This window comes from Rousettus aegyptiacus, unplaced genomic scaffold (assembly GCF_014176215.1).
Source record: "Rousettus aegyptiacus isolate mRouAeg1 unplaced genomic scaffold, mRouAeg1.p scaffold_m13_p_3, whole genome shotgun sequence".
Lineage (NCBI taxonomy): Eukaryota > Metazoa > Chordata > Mammalia > Chiroptera > Pteropodidae > Rousettus > Rousettus aegyptiacus.
Genome location: NW_023416306.1, coordinates 40,195,736 through 40,211,029, shown reverse-complemented (window position 1 = coordinate 40,211,029; position 15,294 = coordinate 40,195,736). Strand labels below are relative to the sequence as shown.

At 37.1% G+C, this 15,294-nt stretch overlaps 1 protein-coding gene across 4 annotated transcripts in view; it reads left to right on the top strand.

Annotated features, from left to right (window-relative positions):
• The window catches only part of PCSK5 (proprotein convertase subtilisin/kexin type 5), a 400,819-nt gene that overhangs the window by 315,143 nt on the left and 70,382 nt on the right, over window positions 1–15,294 (top strand). For all 4 annotated transcript variants that reach the window (XM_036218095.1, XM_016127089.2, XM_016127088.2 and 1 more), the window contains 3 exons: window positions 2,435–2,571; window positions 7,588–7,794; window positions 8,841–8,909. In XM_036218095.1, coding sequence (XP_036073988.1) covers window positions 2,435–2,571; window positions 7,588–7,794; window positions 8,841–8,909 — 413 coding nt within the window. The remainder of the gene's footprint in view (window positions 1–2,434; window positions 2,572–7,587; window positions 7,795–8,840; window positions 8,910–15,294) is intronic.

Here is a 15,294-nt window from a genome sequence, read left to right as displayed (position 1 = left end):
GCTAGTGTTGGTAGAAATCTGTTCCACTTGAAATGGTACTTTTTTTCATGTCCTTTAGCAAGATTTCTTGGGGAGGGGAGGGGTGTAGGAGATGATGTAATTCAGTGCCTGCATTTAAGCTGCCTGTTTTCTAGATCTTTTGAACTTTAGAAAGAATCATGTTCTTACAAAGACTGGGTATATCACCTGTGCTTTCCTTTGGGTCGAGGTAGAGAGAGGTGATTTAAATCATAATTGGGTGCTTGGTACTTTTTAGAAATCAAGCTCTTGAGCAAACAAATCAGCCCCTTCCCCATATAAACATGGAATTTTACACCATCTGTTGCACCCCCACACCCCACCCTAGTTTCTGGATGATTTTAAATGGTTCCCATCATTGAGAGTATTAGATCGCCACTCTCAAAAGAAACAACTTCCTCCTAAACCAATCTGTCACCTCTTTCTTTAAAGGACAAAATTATGATATACTTTCTGTCCCATTTTCAATTGAATTTAGCAAGAAAATGAATCCTCACAAATAAACATACCCCATTCTCCTTTTCTGCAGAGCATCGAGTAGCTTCCTAATTTAAAAACTTGAGAAAGCTCTTGCACAATTTTTCTCAAAGGGAGGCTTTTGTTTTGTTTTTGTCTCTTTAACTAGCCATATCCAAATTATTCCTTGAGACATCTTCTAGTCCATAAAGCAGAGGCAGGGTGGGGCCAAGATATTCCCAGTTGGCATTAGTGCCATCAACTAAAAGTCTGGGCTGGGAACACAGTCCTCTCATTATACACCATGGTGCAGGGGATCTGTTTTGACATGGACAACCAGATGTGTGTGAGTGTCTGTTTAGGGCTGGACAACACATTGTGTAGTAGGCCAAGAGACTGTTGCCTCCAGTGGCGCTGGGTGTGGTGACCAGAACCTGGGGAAATGAGAATGAGGTGTCTTGTGTTGTTGGCTTTAATCTCATCCTGTTTCCAAACAGATACAAATGACACAGACTTTCAGGGAGTAAAAACAAGATGGAAGACTGCAAGTAACACATTATCCAGGATGCCTTGCTCTACGCCTATTTCCTATAAGCCTGGTATTGAAATGCCTATCCTATCCCCAGTTTAGGAGTGTCTCTAGCTATGGAAACAGGGGGATTTGGAAAAGCCAGTGCCACCCCAGGAACAAGCTGCATGAGGCCTACACCCGGCTTTCCATGTGACATCCAATCTGAATGCAGAGAAGTGGTAGAGAGAAAAAAAATATCCTATCTTTGCTGGCAGACCCTTAACTCTCCCAAGCCTGAGTGCCAGCACTATGCCCTCAGGGGCTCAATTAACCTTCCAACTGATACAACTATTACTCTAAATAAGCTCTATGAAACACCAATTTGGCACCACCTGAATTATTTAGGAATCATTTAACAAATTCCATAGTAATCTAGACTATCAGTGAGAAGAAGGTAGAGTAGCAGTTTTCAAAGTGTGTTCTCTAGACCAGCAGCATGAGTGTCACCCATGAACTTGTCAAAAATACAAATTCTTAGTTTCCTCCCCTCAGGACCCACAGGTTAGAAACTCTGGGGGTTGAGCCCCTCAGCTCACATCATCTATTCACATTATCTATCTAACTCTTCCACTTGGGAAACATTGATTTTTTTTTTCTGAGCAAAATTCTTGGATATGATTTACTTCATTACATTTGCTTTTGGGATTATTTTGCAAAGGGGAAAAAAAGAAGCAAAACTACAAAAATAGCAACTATGATATTATGATATCTATCGTACATTTATAAAACCAAAGGTTTAGAAGCCCACATGCTAACTTATCTGTGGTGCCCTTGTAGATGACTGCAAACACAGTCAGAAAATAGAGACTGTACCCTATACATCAGGAAACACTTGCAAAAATGACACTCAGATTCAGAGTTCATTGATTACTTGCCATATGCACAGGCCAAGTTTATAAATCTCACCTAAGCTACAGGATAGAGCTTTCTTTTACCCTTCGAGAGCCCTTGGAGTTGACATTTCCCTTGCAAAGTGTGCATGCTGATAACTAAAAGAAGAATATTTTCTCCAAGGCCTCTGGATTCAAAGTTCCATTTAGTGTTCTGAAAGTTCAAAGACCATCATCCAACTATGGGCTGGGTTTGGCTGGGGCCTCCAATATGGGTTTAATCCCTGTGGGTACTGGTTAGCTTATCTGGAACCAGAATCAGGATTGCATCCCCAGTCAGTTTCTGGCATGTCTGCTGTTGGGTCCAAGCCTTGGGCCACGGATGGGTACGTGACTAATATTCCACATGGTCTAGAATGATCAGTCCCAGGCATCCCCCTTGTTTCTGGAACAACAAAATCAAGTTTGCGCAGCGAAACATGAACACCACATGTTCTAATACTTAAGGCTATTTCTGAAAGTCATCCTTACAAACTCTAAAAGTCTGTTTTTCCTCTAGGATTTTTGATGACGGCCGTTGCGTTTTGAACTGTCCCTCCGGCAAATTTGAATTTATGAACCAATGCCATTTATGTCACTTCACCTGCCAAGAATGCCAAGGGAATGAGCTTTCCAACTGCACCTCCTGTGGAGTAGGTGAGGAAGTCTGATGGCTCACTTGTTCTCATTGCCTCAAACCTGTTCTACCATAGGACATTATTTGGTTTGACTCAGAAGCTTCATCTCTGGGAACAGGGGTTGAGATTAGACAGCTGTTCATTAGAAAGTTTTTACAACCTTGAAGTCTCTGCTTATTGTCAGGACACAAGTTTACATTACTGTAGACACAGACTCTGCCCCTGAGGAGATAAGAGAAAAGCTAAGAGGTGTCTTTCCAGAGAAGGAGAAAGAAAGGGCATGCAAACAAGATGTCAGACAGGAGATAGACAGTAAAGCTAAGATTTGTTGAGGTAAAAGTGAAAAGCTAGGAAATTAAGGCAGACACATTCAGTCTTTGAGAGAAATATTGTAATAGAAGTTGTGTCAGGGTCTCCTCAGCCCTGAGCTATGCCATTTAGAAGTTGTCAAAGCCTTGTCGGAACAAAGTAACCATTTCAAAACACAAATATGACCATCTCTGTCCTAGTTTTAACAACTCAAAATTTCTGATGTCATTGAATTATATTATATAATCTTAAAGGTCCTCTGTGATCTGACCATTGACTCCTTTCCAGCCTCCCTTCACATGCCTGTCCCCAACTCTCATTTCATGTTGGACAGATTCATACTCTATTTGAACTACATAATACTTTTAAAATTAGGATGCAATTTTAAAACTGGGACAATTAAAAACCTGGGTTTTCTGTTTCTCTTAAATACTTGGAAGATCTGGCAACACTGGGCTTACATCTCCCAAGTAATAGACTAGAGGCCATTTCTCCATAGTCCCCACCACTCCCAGTTGTCTCACTGATCCTGAGGCTGTCAGTTACCACTCTCATGATACTTAACATGGCATTTCTGGTGAAAGAGAATTATTTATATTTATCCTTACTTGTAATAAAACCAAGAAAAAGAATAAGAGTATAATGCATTTGTAGAAAAGTGGGAAATAACACATTTCTTCATATAAATTAAAATTGTTTCTTTGTGTTTCTCACATAAACAGAATATATTTATGTCAAATTTTATCTCTAGCCTGCTCATTCTGTTTCCTTCCTCATTTATGAGATTGTGACAATGGTCGCCTCTTTTTAGGATTTTGAAAATAAAATAAGACTAAATGAAATAAAATAATAAAGCACTTAGGGCTAGGCAAATACAAGACATTCAATAAATGTTAATTCTTATTATTATTGCTACTACTACTATCATTGTCTGTACCTTCTTATTCCTATGTGCATTTGAGTTTCTCAAGTTGTTCAAAAACTTCACTTGAAATGTTCTGAACTCCTTATCTGCACGACCTCTTTCTATTCATCCTTTAGGTCTCAGTTCCAATGTCATTTCCTCAGTGAGGGCTGTTCCACCCTCCTTGTCTAGGTTAGACGACCTTCCAATGAGCATCCTTCAAGCCTTGTGCTTCACACTTTATAGGCCTCCTCATACTTGATATCTATCTTGTCTGTAAGACTCTGCCCTATAAGAGTAATGAATGGTTTTGCCTGCTTTTTGCTGTATTTTGAGTACAGTGTCTGGCATATGGAAGGCATACAATATAACAAAATGAATGATTCAGTAGAAAGAATATCAGTACCAGCAGCCAGAAAACCTGGGTTCTAGTTCCTGTTTTGTTACTAATGAACTAGAAGACGCTCAATCAGTCACTTCACTTCTTTAAGTCTCTCCTTGTTTATAAAAGAAGGAAGCATAGATAAGATGGCATCTAAATTCTCTTTCAGATTTAAAACCCACTAATTCTATATACATAGTGCAAAATTAAGGCGTAGCCTGAATGCTAAACAAATGTCTAAAATGTTCTAGGTATCCTACAGCTACTTGGCCTAATCCATACATAAAATCCTTCAATGTTTTTAATGTATTTTCTGTTTGAAACTATATGTTTAATCCATTATATTAATCAAAATTTATTGTGCCCCTCCCATGTCCAAGTTGCCATGGAAAAAGCAATCAATGATAGCATACTTGCCTTCAAGGAGTTTGCAGTCAAACAGGAGTTTATCCTCATGTGTTATAAAACAAGAAAACATTAAAAACAAAATATGGTAGGAATCCTACCACGAGTGAGAAAAGAAAACCCATCTTCAGCTGTAGTGAGCCAAGGAAGCCTCCTAGAGAGGGTATTGCTGAATGAGCTTGGATTAGCAGGGTTCTCTCCTATTAAGAGCATGATGTCCATAGTTCTGTGCTAAAGAACATGGACGATTGAATTGATGCAGTTCTGTATCATTAGGCTTTCATAAAGGCTGAAAACCTCTGACTAAGGAGTCCCAGCCACACATATAAGTCCCTTCCATCAATCTGTAGAAATTTTGCCCCTTAATTGTAATTTTGTTAAGATTTAGGTCTGAATTCTTTTGGACATGCAGATCTTCAGCTATGTTGGTGAAAATTCACTCTTACTTTTCTTCCAGACTTATTCTCCTCTAAACTGGACCCAAAGCTAAATTCAACTAATCATACAACAGCTACAATAAGTGAAATATTGAAGTAAACTTCATAAAGTTTATTTTCAGAGTCCCTCAGCCTTTATTTCTTTCATCCTTTCCACCAATCCTTTGCCCCCATGCCTTCAACCCTTGACCTTCCTTCCCTCCTGTAGACTTCCAATGTCTTCACATTGGTCCCCCTTCTCCTCTAAAATATCAGCTGCCAAGAGATACATGGATACAGTTAATTAATCTTCAGTATAAATGAAAACCAATCTGAACCTCTTTTAGAGTTCCTTGCACTCTAACTCTTGTCTCAGATTATCACATGAAAGTTTGGCAACTGACAAAAATATCTCCCCTTCTACTGTTAGAACCAGCTTCTCCTACATATCATTATATTTAAATCCTGAGATTTTGGGCAAATAGCCCAGAATTTATGCATGGTATTTAAATCAATGGAGCATCCAAATTATCAGCTCAAACTAAGTGAGCTGCCATGTGACTCAAGCTATTAGAAAAATGACCAAATCTTGGCATAATCTTGGACCAAACCAATGGGGAAAGCTGGCTAGGGCCAATGCATCTAAGTGACCTCCTTTTGCAGGGTCCGTGTATTTTATTTAAATAGTAAGATTCTTCAAAGTTCTGTCCTTTAAATCCAAATTATAATATCTAAATCTGTCTAATAATAAATCCATTTCAATAAAAATGGAATTGAAGAATATTTTCTCTGATATCCAAACCCATCATCCTTAATTTTTAAGATTCAGTTGGATATGTTGGAAAAATAGGAATATTGCGAAATATTAATTCACTAACTAACTTACTCACTCACTCAGTTATTCACTCACTTACTCAGTCATTCAGCAAATATGTATTTAGAATTCACTCTATGCCAGGCTGTCCGCAAGCCTCTGGATCCTGAATTGATGTCATGTGAAGGTATGGAGAATTATAACTGCTGGATAGAGAGAGTAGGCTTCTCCCTCAGATCTTCCTACCTCTATCTGAGAGAAGAACATAACTTAGAAGGTTGACCCTTTTGTGGTCTCTTCAGATTCCAGGTTCTAGCAGATCAGGGTTTTGTGCTCCACAACACTGACTGATAGCTGTAGAATTACCAAATGCACATTACATCCTCTCAAACGCTCCTTCCTTTAGGATATAATGTTCTTCTAAGTCAAATGTGGAGACAGCAGGCACTTTCTTCCACCACCTCTACGGAAGCTCTTTTTCTTTTCTTTGTTCCTACAGGAACCAGCAGACTTCTGGCATAAAATCAGCTTTAGAAACGTGGTAGCTTCAGAGCCCATAATCCAAGGCTGTGGTTTTTAAATGGTATTTGAATGAGGATTTTAATTAAATAAGGAACATGGTGTTTAACCATTTGAGACTTATAAGTTTATGGGTGAAAAAAAATAGTTGAATGTTGGCACTTTAATGTGGTTCAATCTAATATTATATTCACTTTCAGTTTCTGAACTTGCAGCACAGGGTCAATGCTATCTTTAGTCACGAATTCAGCAGCCTTGCATCTTGAAGGTCAATGGTTCTGGATCTTCATGTGGTAGATGGCATGATAAGTGAATACTAGACCCCAGTTATTTAGGGTAGCAGCGATCAGCTATTCTTCAGAGGTTAGAACATATGGCATAATAAATAAAATCTACCAGCTTGACTTCAATACAAATTGAATGGCATATAGTCCAACTTTGTTCTATTTGTACCCAATCAAGCTGATCTAATTGATTAAATTAATGAAGGAGATAAAAATGTGGGTGACATACAGATCCTGAATAATGGTTTTGGATTTCATAATTGCTCTATGACTTCCTTGAAAATAAGCTACACAGCAATATATTGAGACCTGATTCAAAGATAGCTATCCTAAACACACTCAGCACAAACAAGAACTGCAGGAAAAAGGGGGCAGAAAACTTCTACATGCATCCATATTAAACTTGTTCTTTAATATATATATTTTCAACTGATTATAATTAATTTTCATTAACTGCAATTGTTTGTAACTGATTAGAATTATCTATTTCATTCAGGTGCAAATTCCCATAGTCTCATGCTAGGGATGCTGCTGATTCTTTCCTTGTAGAGTCCAGTTTTGACAGAGGCTCAGGAACTTTCAGGAATGCACATAAAGGAGTCAAAGAGGTGTGTTTGGTCTCATGCTTCAATAGGCTGCCATTATGGCAGCTGTGAAAAAGTTCGGACCTTAGTTAACACAAGTGTGTGATTTTGATAACAGAATTCAAATCATTCTTAAAAATTGGACTGTCATAAAACTGTCATGTCTATCTGTGTTTGTTTATTCTCATAAGATTTCTATATCCCCAAGTCTTCAAGTTTCCACAGATACCGAAAAAAGCCCAAGGAAAATTTTTCAACTACAAGGATACAGATACTACACTTTTCATTGAATAGTCCCCAAGGAGCCTGAGCCCTCGGTCATGTTTTTTTTTTTTTTAATAAAACATCTTAGGTTATATTAGCTTTGTGGTTAATTGTGTGCATTTTCCATCTTTTTGTTGTTCCTCTATTTGTTCAGATAAGCATGGCCAGGAGCGCTTCCTGTACCAGGGCGAGTGTCGGGAGAGCTGCCCAGTGGGGCACTACCCTGCTGAAGGGCACACCTGCCTGCCCTGCCCAGACAACTGCGACCTTTGCCACAGTGCACACATCTGCACACGATGCATGGGTGGCTACTTCATAGTGCCGACCAACCACACCTGCCAGAAGTTAGAGTGTGGACAAGGTAAGGCTGCTCTGGGGCCACCAGGCGGTGGCATGGGGAATGGTACCCCCAGATGTCCCACAGACCTGTACTGTCTTCTTGGTTTACTGTCGATGCCTGAGATGACTTTGTATGACTATATATTATGTAAGGACAGTCACAGCTACTCCTCTCTCTTAACTCACACACCTGTTCTCTGGGTTTCCCCAGATGCAATTCAAGGGTATAGGAATGCAGCTAATCACAAAGAAATTGATCTTGAGTGGAGGGTTTGCAGGCAGGTTATGGTAGAGAGAAAATCAGATTAGAATCCAGAAGTCCTGGCAAACAACTTTCTCCTTCTCAATTACTAGACTCTGGGCAAAATTAGTCTGATTTCTCTATGTCTTGCTTGGTTTCTTCATAGCACAAAAGCAGTTGCTGTGAGAAGCCAGTGAGAATCACCCTATCTACAACTACTTGAAAATATTAAAATGTTCTATAAATCATATGTTATTCTTATTGCCCAATTCCTTATCTTACACAGGAAGATGGAAAATTTAAAACAGCACTTACAGTTATTGTTGTCTTCCATATAAGAATGCTGCAGACTTACTCTGCTCTATATAAGAATTATGCCTAATCTGGTGCTAAAAAGAGCTCCAAGATATTTCTAGAATAATTAAAACACATTCTTTTTCTTCTTAATGTTTACTAATGTAGTATAGAATTTAAACTTTTTTAAAAAAGTATTTAGGAGAACAGATAAAAAGAAATAGACCCTGTTCATTTATATACCCAATTCCATATTCTCAGAAGCTCAATTTATTTCTTTAATAAATAAAATCTACCAGCTTCAATACATGTTGCATGTTTTGTTCTATTTGCACCCAATCAAGCTGTGCTAATCAATTAAATTAAGGGAAATAAAAATGTGGATGATACATAGATCCTTAATGATCCTTTTGGATTTCATAATTGCTCTATGACTTACTTCAAAATAAGCTACACGTCAATATATTTTCATAGCAATTGTTGTGTCTCCGGTCAGTGAAAATGAATGGTTTTTCACTCTTCTCACTATATAGATGAAGTTCAAGACCCAGACTATGAAGAATGTGTGCCTTGTGAAGAAGGATGTCTGGGATGCAGCTCGGGTATGTCATCTTCCTTTGTTGGCTAAAGAGTTGAAATAGCTATGTCCATTTTCACACATCCTCATCCTGTTATTCTTTCAGCAGGGACTCTTGTCATTGCTGATATCATCAGTGTCACCATCAATATCCATTAAGTGGGCTCACTACCACGCCTACAGGGTTACAGTGAGAAATGCTGCCTTTTGAGATAATGGATAGGTCACCTGTCTTCATGCAATTCAAGTTTAGAAAAGGACAGGCTTCTTTTTCTCTGGCTGTTAGCTAATTGGCAGAGGATACCTACGGCAACCATATTTCAAGGTTCCTGGGACTTGGTCTTTCCTTAGCTTTTCAAAGTCACAGATTTGAAGATGAACAGTGATGGGAGAGAAAGAAACTCAACCAAAGAAATGTCTAAATACTCTGACTCATGCAGTATGTAAAACACAAAAGCCTGTCAGGAGTTTGAGAGTTTTCCTTTGCAAAAATGATTCAATTGCTTCAAGCCCAAGACAATCCTTAGAGAAAAAAATGTGGTGATAGTGAGTTGAAGTCCCCATAACACTCATCAGTCTTTCATATGATCCTCTAATTCACATCACTGGCTCTTCATTTTCCCCCAGGTATGCCTGGTTCTCCTGTGGAGAGGGTGGTAGGGAAAGTCTATACCACATAGCACCACTGGATTGGATATAAAATGAAAAAGAGGAAAGCCACCAAATTCCAGGAATGTATCTTGCTGTAAATTTAGGCAAGATATTGAAACTAATTACCATTTGGGTCTAAGGATCTTTGAAAGGGAACTCAACCTAAAGATACATGGAATAATTTCTCTTCATGGAGTTTCCATGATGTTTTTGCTAATCAGATTTGTTTATAGGCCTTCTATCAGGCTGAAAACAAATACCATTTTATATAATACCATTTTGTCTCAGGAGTATTCGATGCCAAATTCTTTGCCTTTCTCATCAGTATCTAGAATGGAAGTTTAACTAAGATAAATCTAAGTATTCTAAATTATATCTGTTCATTAATTGAGAATATAAGAAAGTAGAATCATTTTTACCTAATGTTTTAAAATATCCTTTTTTGTTTTAATTTGGGAAATGTGGTAATAAGTATGACACATAACTATAGCCTAAGATTTGGGGCCCATACCTTCATCACCAATGACTCAATAATTTAATCAAATTGAATAAGATCTCTTTACCTTCATCTTGTCAGTAAAATCGAGGTTAATGTGCCCTTATCTTGGTTCATAGGTGGGTGATAAAAATCTATTAGCATTTTCTCACTAAAATGGCTATAACCCCTAGTCTTGGGAGAAAAATATACACAAATTTTTTTTAATTTTAAGTGAGGTGGAGACCACCTCACTTAAAATTAATTGTTAAATAAGGAGACAAACATTTGCAATGACAGAATTTAGAGAAGGAGGAAATCCCTGGACACAGAAATGGTCAAGGAAGGCTTCCAGAAGATGGGATTTGAGATAAGCCTTGAAGTTTCCATAGAATTTAGAGAGATAAGAAGGTAGGGCTATACTACAAAGGGGCTTTGGACCTGGACAATAGCAGTAAAAAGGTTTAGAGAGAAGAATTTCTATCATGGATTTTAGGACAATGCATGTACCAAATTTGCAGAGGGAATAAGTAAATATAAGGGCATAGGGAAAGAAGTTTGGAGAAGTGACTGAAAAATCATATCTTTAACTCTGGACTAATGAGTTTAAAAGTATTCCGGGGCTAAATAGGAATATCTTAAGGTTCTTTAAGAAAGAGTGTTTTAAAGAGGTATTTTATTAAGATTAATTTGGTAACTGTATTAGCTGTGTTCAGAGTCAGTGAAAAAAAGAAAGGCTAAAGGCAGAGAAACCAGCTATAAGACTATGTCAAAAATCCAGGTATGAAGTAACAGGAGTATGATCTAAGGTAACAGCCAGGAAATTATGAAGAAAGTAGGTTTTAAAAACACATGGAACAAATGGCCCTTAAGCATAAGAAAAGATGCTTAACTGTTGTTCATTATGTGGGAAATGCAAATTTAAACTACAGTGATTTACCATTTCTCACCTATCAGACTGGAAAAATACAGAAGCTAACAGCATACCACATAGCAAGGCTGTAGGAAAACATTCTTATTTATTACTGGTGGGAAGCAAAGTGATGCAACCACTGATAAAGGACATTTGACAGTATATAACACAATTACGTATGCATTTATCCTTTGACACCACAACATCTCTTCCAGGAATTTACCCTGAGAATACACATCCATCAATTCAAAAGAGCATATTCATAGTTATGGCATTATTTGTGGTAGCAAACTACTGGAAACAACTTAAACGCCCATTCATTGAAGACTGGTTGAATGAACTAAATTACACAGACACTATGGAGTACTATGCAGCCATAAAAAGAGCAAAGAATATCTATATGAATTGATAGTGATTTTATGATATACTATTAAATATAAGGTAAGGTGCAAAAAAGTGCACATAATATGCTACCTTTTGGTAAGAAAAAGTAACAAAATAAATTATAGGTATGTATATGTACATTTTTACTTATTTTTAATAAGAAATGCAGAAAAGATAAATCATAAACCAATGAAAATGGTTACCTATGGAGGAAGGGGAAAGGAAATGAGAGTGAGACTTCTCTAGATATACCGTTTTACATATTTTGTTTTGAACCATGTAAATGGTTTACACATTCATAATAAGTGACACAGTAATTAGAGTAAATGGGCTTCCACTGGCCAATTTGGGACAATTTGAGCATGAAAAAAATATTGATGATAAAAAATTACAATTCAATTGAGCAGAATCCATGCATCAATAATGACATTTAAAAAAGACAAAGGACGAAGGGAAAATATAATAAAGGAGAAAGCTCTTTACAGAAAAATTTCAGCTCGTATATATGCAAGGGAAGAATTAGAAAATCATTATTTTACATCCTCTAGTGGCTCAAAGGGGACTCATCAGTGGATGCTAAAATTATTAAGTGGAAAATTGTTCAGTAACATGATAATCACACAGACTCAACGTACCTCCGTAATTAATAGTTAATTACATTGGAAAGATTTGCTGGTTGCCAACCTAACCAAGTTATCACACTTATCATTATCATCATTAGTTCCACATAACCTGATATCATGTGTTTCTTGATGTGATGTATTAACAAGTACATAATATTGCTTAGTATCCTTGACAAAAGTGTCTAGACCAATGATTCCTAACTGGAGATGATTATGACTGAAGGGGATATTTGTCAATATTTTCAGATATTTTTGATCATCACAACTGGGAGGTTGTTACTAGTGGACAGAGGTCAAGAATTCTTCTAAACATTCTATAATGCACAAAGAATTATCTACAACAAAGAATTATCCAGTCCAAAATATTAACTCCGAGGTTGAGAAATCCTTATTTAGCCTGAAGATAAATCCAGAATGTGGTATATGCATAAGACAAATGACCTGTATTCTTCAAAAAAATTCAATGTAATGGAAAAAAAATAGTATGGAGGTTAAGTAAAACAAGATAAAGAAATAAAACAACTTTCAATTTTTCTTTCAAAGCTATAGAAAGGCTAAAATACCAGTACAATGAACAACTTTGTATGCTCCACCTAGATCCCCTTTTTTCCCTGAACAATTTGAAAAATAAGTTATAGACATCACAACATTTCTATTAAGGAATGAGAACTTGTTCACAGAAGAGAAAATATAGAGACATCTGAGATGCTGAGATGAAAAGTCATGGTTTAGCTTTCCAATGGGGCAGACACAGTTTTTCAAAGCAAATATTGTAGTCACAGATCACTATTTATTTCGCTTCTACCCAGATCTCCCATTGGACTTTTCCCACAAATTTTCAGGAGAACAAAACAGTGTCAAACTGTTTTGGTACCTTCCAAATTAAAGGCATTATAGTATAAAATTTATACTAGGCTGATGTCTCCTTTAATGGGAAAGAAGTTACTGATCATAAAAGTAAAACTCAACATTCATAAAGAACCTACTTTCCAGTGACCTAAAGCATCACTCACCATTGTGCTAACCTTAATGTATGACCCAAGTAGTTAGCTACCATCATCTCCATGGACAGATAGGGAAGGGCAGTTCAGGATCTTCTTTTCCTTAAAAGGCCAAACACAAGCCAGCTTCAGAAGAAGGATTAGAATCTAAATCCAATGTCACTAGTTTGCTGAAAAAAAAAAAAAAGAAAGAGAAACAAGCAAGCTCCATTAGACAGTGCTGTCTTTAAAAAAAAAAAAAAAGATTGTTTTTATTTTTCATTCATTAGAGCCTGCCTCTCCTCATTTTCTAAATGATACTTCATTTTCAACACAGGAGTTTAGAAGAAATAAAACCTTAAAAAAGAACCCTATGCTCGAAGAATTAGCAGAAGTTTTACAGTTTTGTGGTCCCTTATTCATCCTGGCTTTCTTTATTAATTCACTTAGCAAATATTTATTGCCTGGATTTGTGCTTTCTGCTTTCTCATCATTTGTTCAGTTTATTCCACAAATAATAGGACTGCATAACCTAATATTTATCAAGCATCATCATTCACCAGGCATTCTGCTAAACATTTAATGTAGATATGTTTTCACATATACAAACCAACAATTTTTACTGATAGACAAATTAATGATTAGAGAAGCACTGAAACTTGACCAATTTAATGCTTGTGGGGAGTGAAAGAGTTGTTAAACAGTTTCGAGCAAATTTCTGCATAACTTTATTTACACATTTCACAGAGGAAATAGCTTAGAAGTTCTTTGTAATATGTATGCACTATGATAGGCAGGTTTGTGCTGTGATAACGGACAACCCCAAAATCTCAAGAACTTAAAACAACAAAGGTTTATTTCTTATTCATGCTACATACACCTCCATCATGAGTCAGCTAAGAACTCTGCTCTGCATGGTTCTCAGTCCAGGACCCAGACTGACAGAGCAGCCAGTACCTTGCTGTGAGGCAAAGAAAAGTACCCTGGCTCTTAATGGTTTCCCCAGGATGTGACACTTGCAACTCCCACTCACAATATTTTTGGCCAAAGCAAGTCACATGGTCATGCCCAAGATCACATAGTAGGGAGGTATGATCTTGCAATATGCCTGCAAAAGAGAAGCTAATATTGTGAACACCCTTATTACATTCTCACTGCGGTAATGACTGGTACTGTTACTAGTATATTCCAAGGTCTTGCATAATATGTTTGCACATGAAATAGTCTCAAATGTGTGCCCACTCTGTTTCTCTGATTTCTCTCTTCTGCCTCTCTGATCTTGCCCATTATCCTACCTTGGCAGTGTCTGACTTTCTCCTCCTTTGAAATAAATTTTTCTGAAGAAGTTTCTATTTTATTTTTAACTGATGGTGTTTCCCAAAGTATTGTGCTGTCTCGCTTCTTTGATCCTCTGGCAATTAAAGAGTCAAAAAAAGGACCAGGGGTAAATGATGTGCAGTCAAGAGGTGAACTGTCAGCTGAAAGAACCGTGACCTTTCTTTATCCCCACCCTTTCAAATCCCTATTGAGAGAATAACAATATGCTGGTATCTCTTGTCTTTATCTGCTTCCCAAGAAATATGCTCATATGAGCCTAGTTTGGGAAATTTGGACAACTTTCTCTAATTTTTTGAATTTGGTTAAAGGAGAATAAAATATGTTCTCTGCTCTCAAGGGCTCACATGTAAATGGGAAAAGCCAGTGGCTCTCGGCCCTTGGTATGTATCAAAATCACCTGGGGAGACAGATATAAAATGCAGCACTGAGACCCACTCTTAGTGATTCTGATTTAATTGGTCTGGGGCAAGGCATTGTGTTTTTGAAAACCCCTGACTGATTCCAATGTGTAATCAGAGTTAATAAGATGGGTATATAAACACTAATTAAGATGGTGTATAAACAGATATTTTCAACATCATTTTTAGAATACTTTGTTGAGGATGGAAGCTGAAGCAGAAGTGAATACATTTTTTATAATAATTACAACTTACTGTCCATTTCATGCTAGGTACTTTACAAACATGATCTCTAATTCTCATGCAATCTTCTCATTCAAAATGCTTATCCCTATGTTATAGATGAGAAAACTAAGCTGCAGAGAGCTTATGTAATTTGCCCAAAGCCACATGTCTAGCAAGTTTTAGAGCCAAATCCAAACTTAGAACTGTCTGGCTCTAAACCCAAAGGACATCCAAATATTTGCTCTTTTTTCAGAGTAGACTGCACTCAGATACCATTTTTGTAAAAAGGTCAAACTACCATATTTGTTTCATTCTTGCTTATACTCTTGTGTTCCTTAGTTATATCTGCTGAAGTTTCCCTTTGCTCTTCCTGCATTCAAGTTCACATTCTTACAGTTATGGTGGAGAAGAAAATAGTGGCGA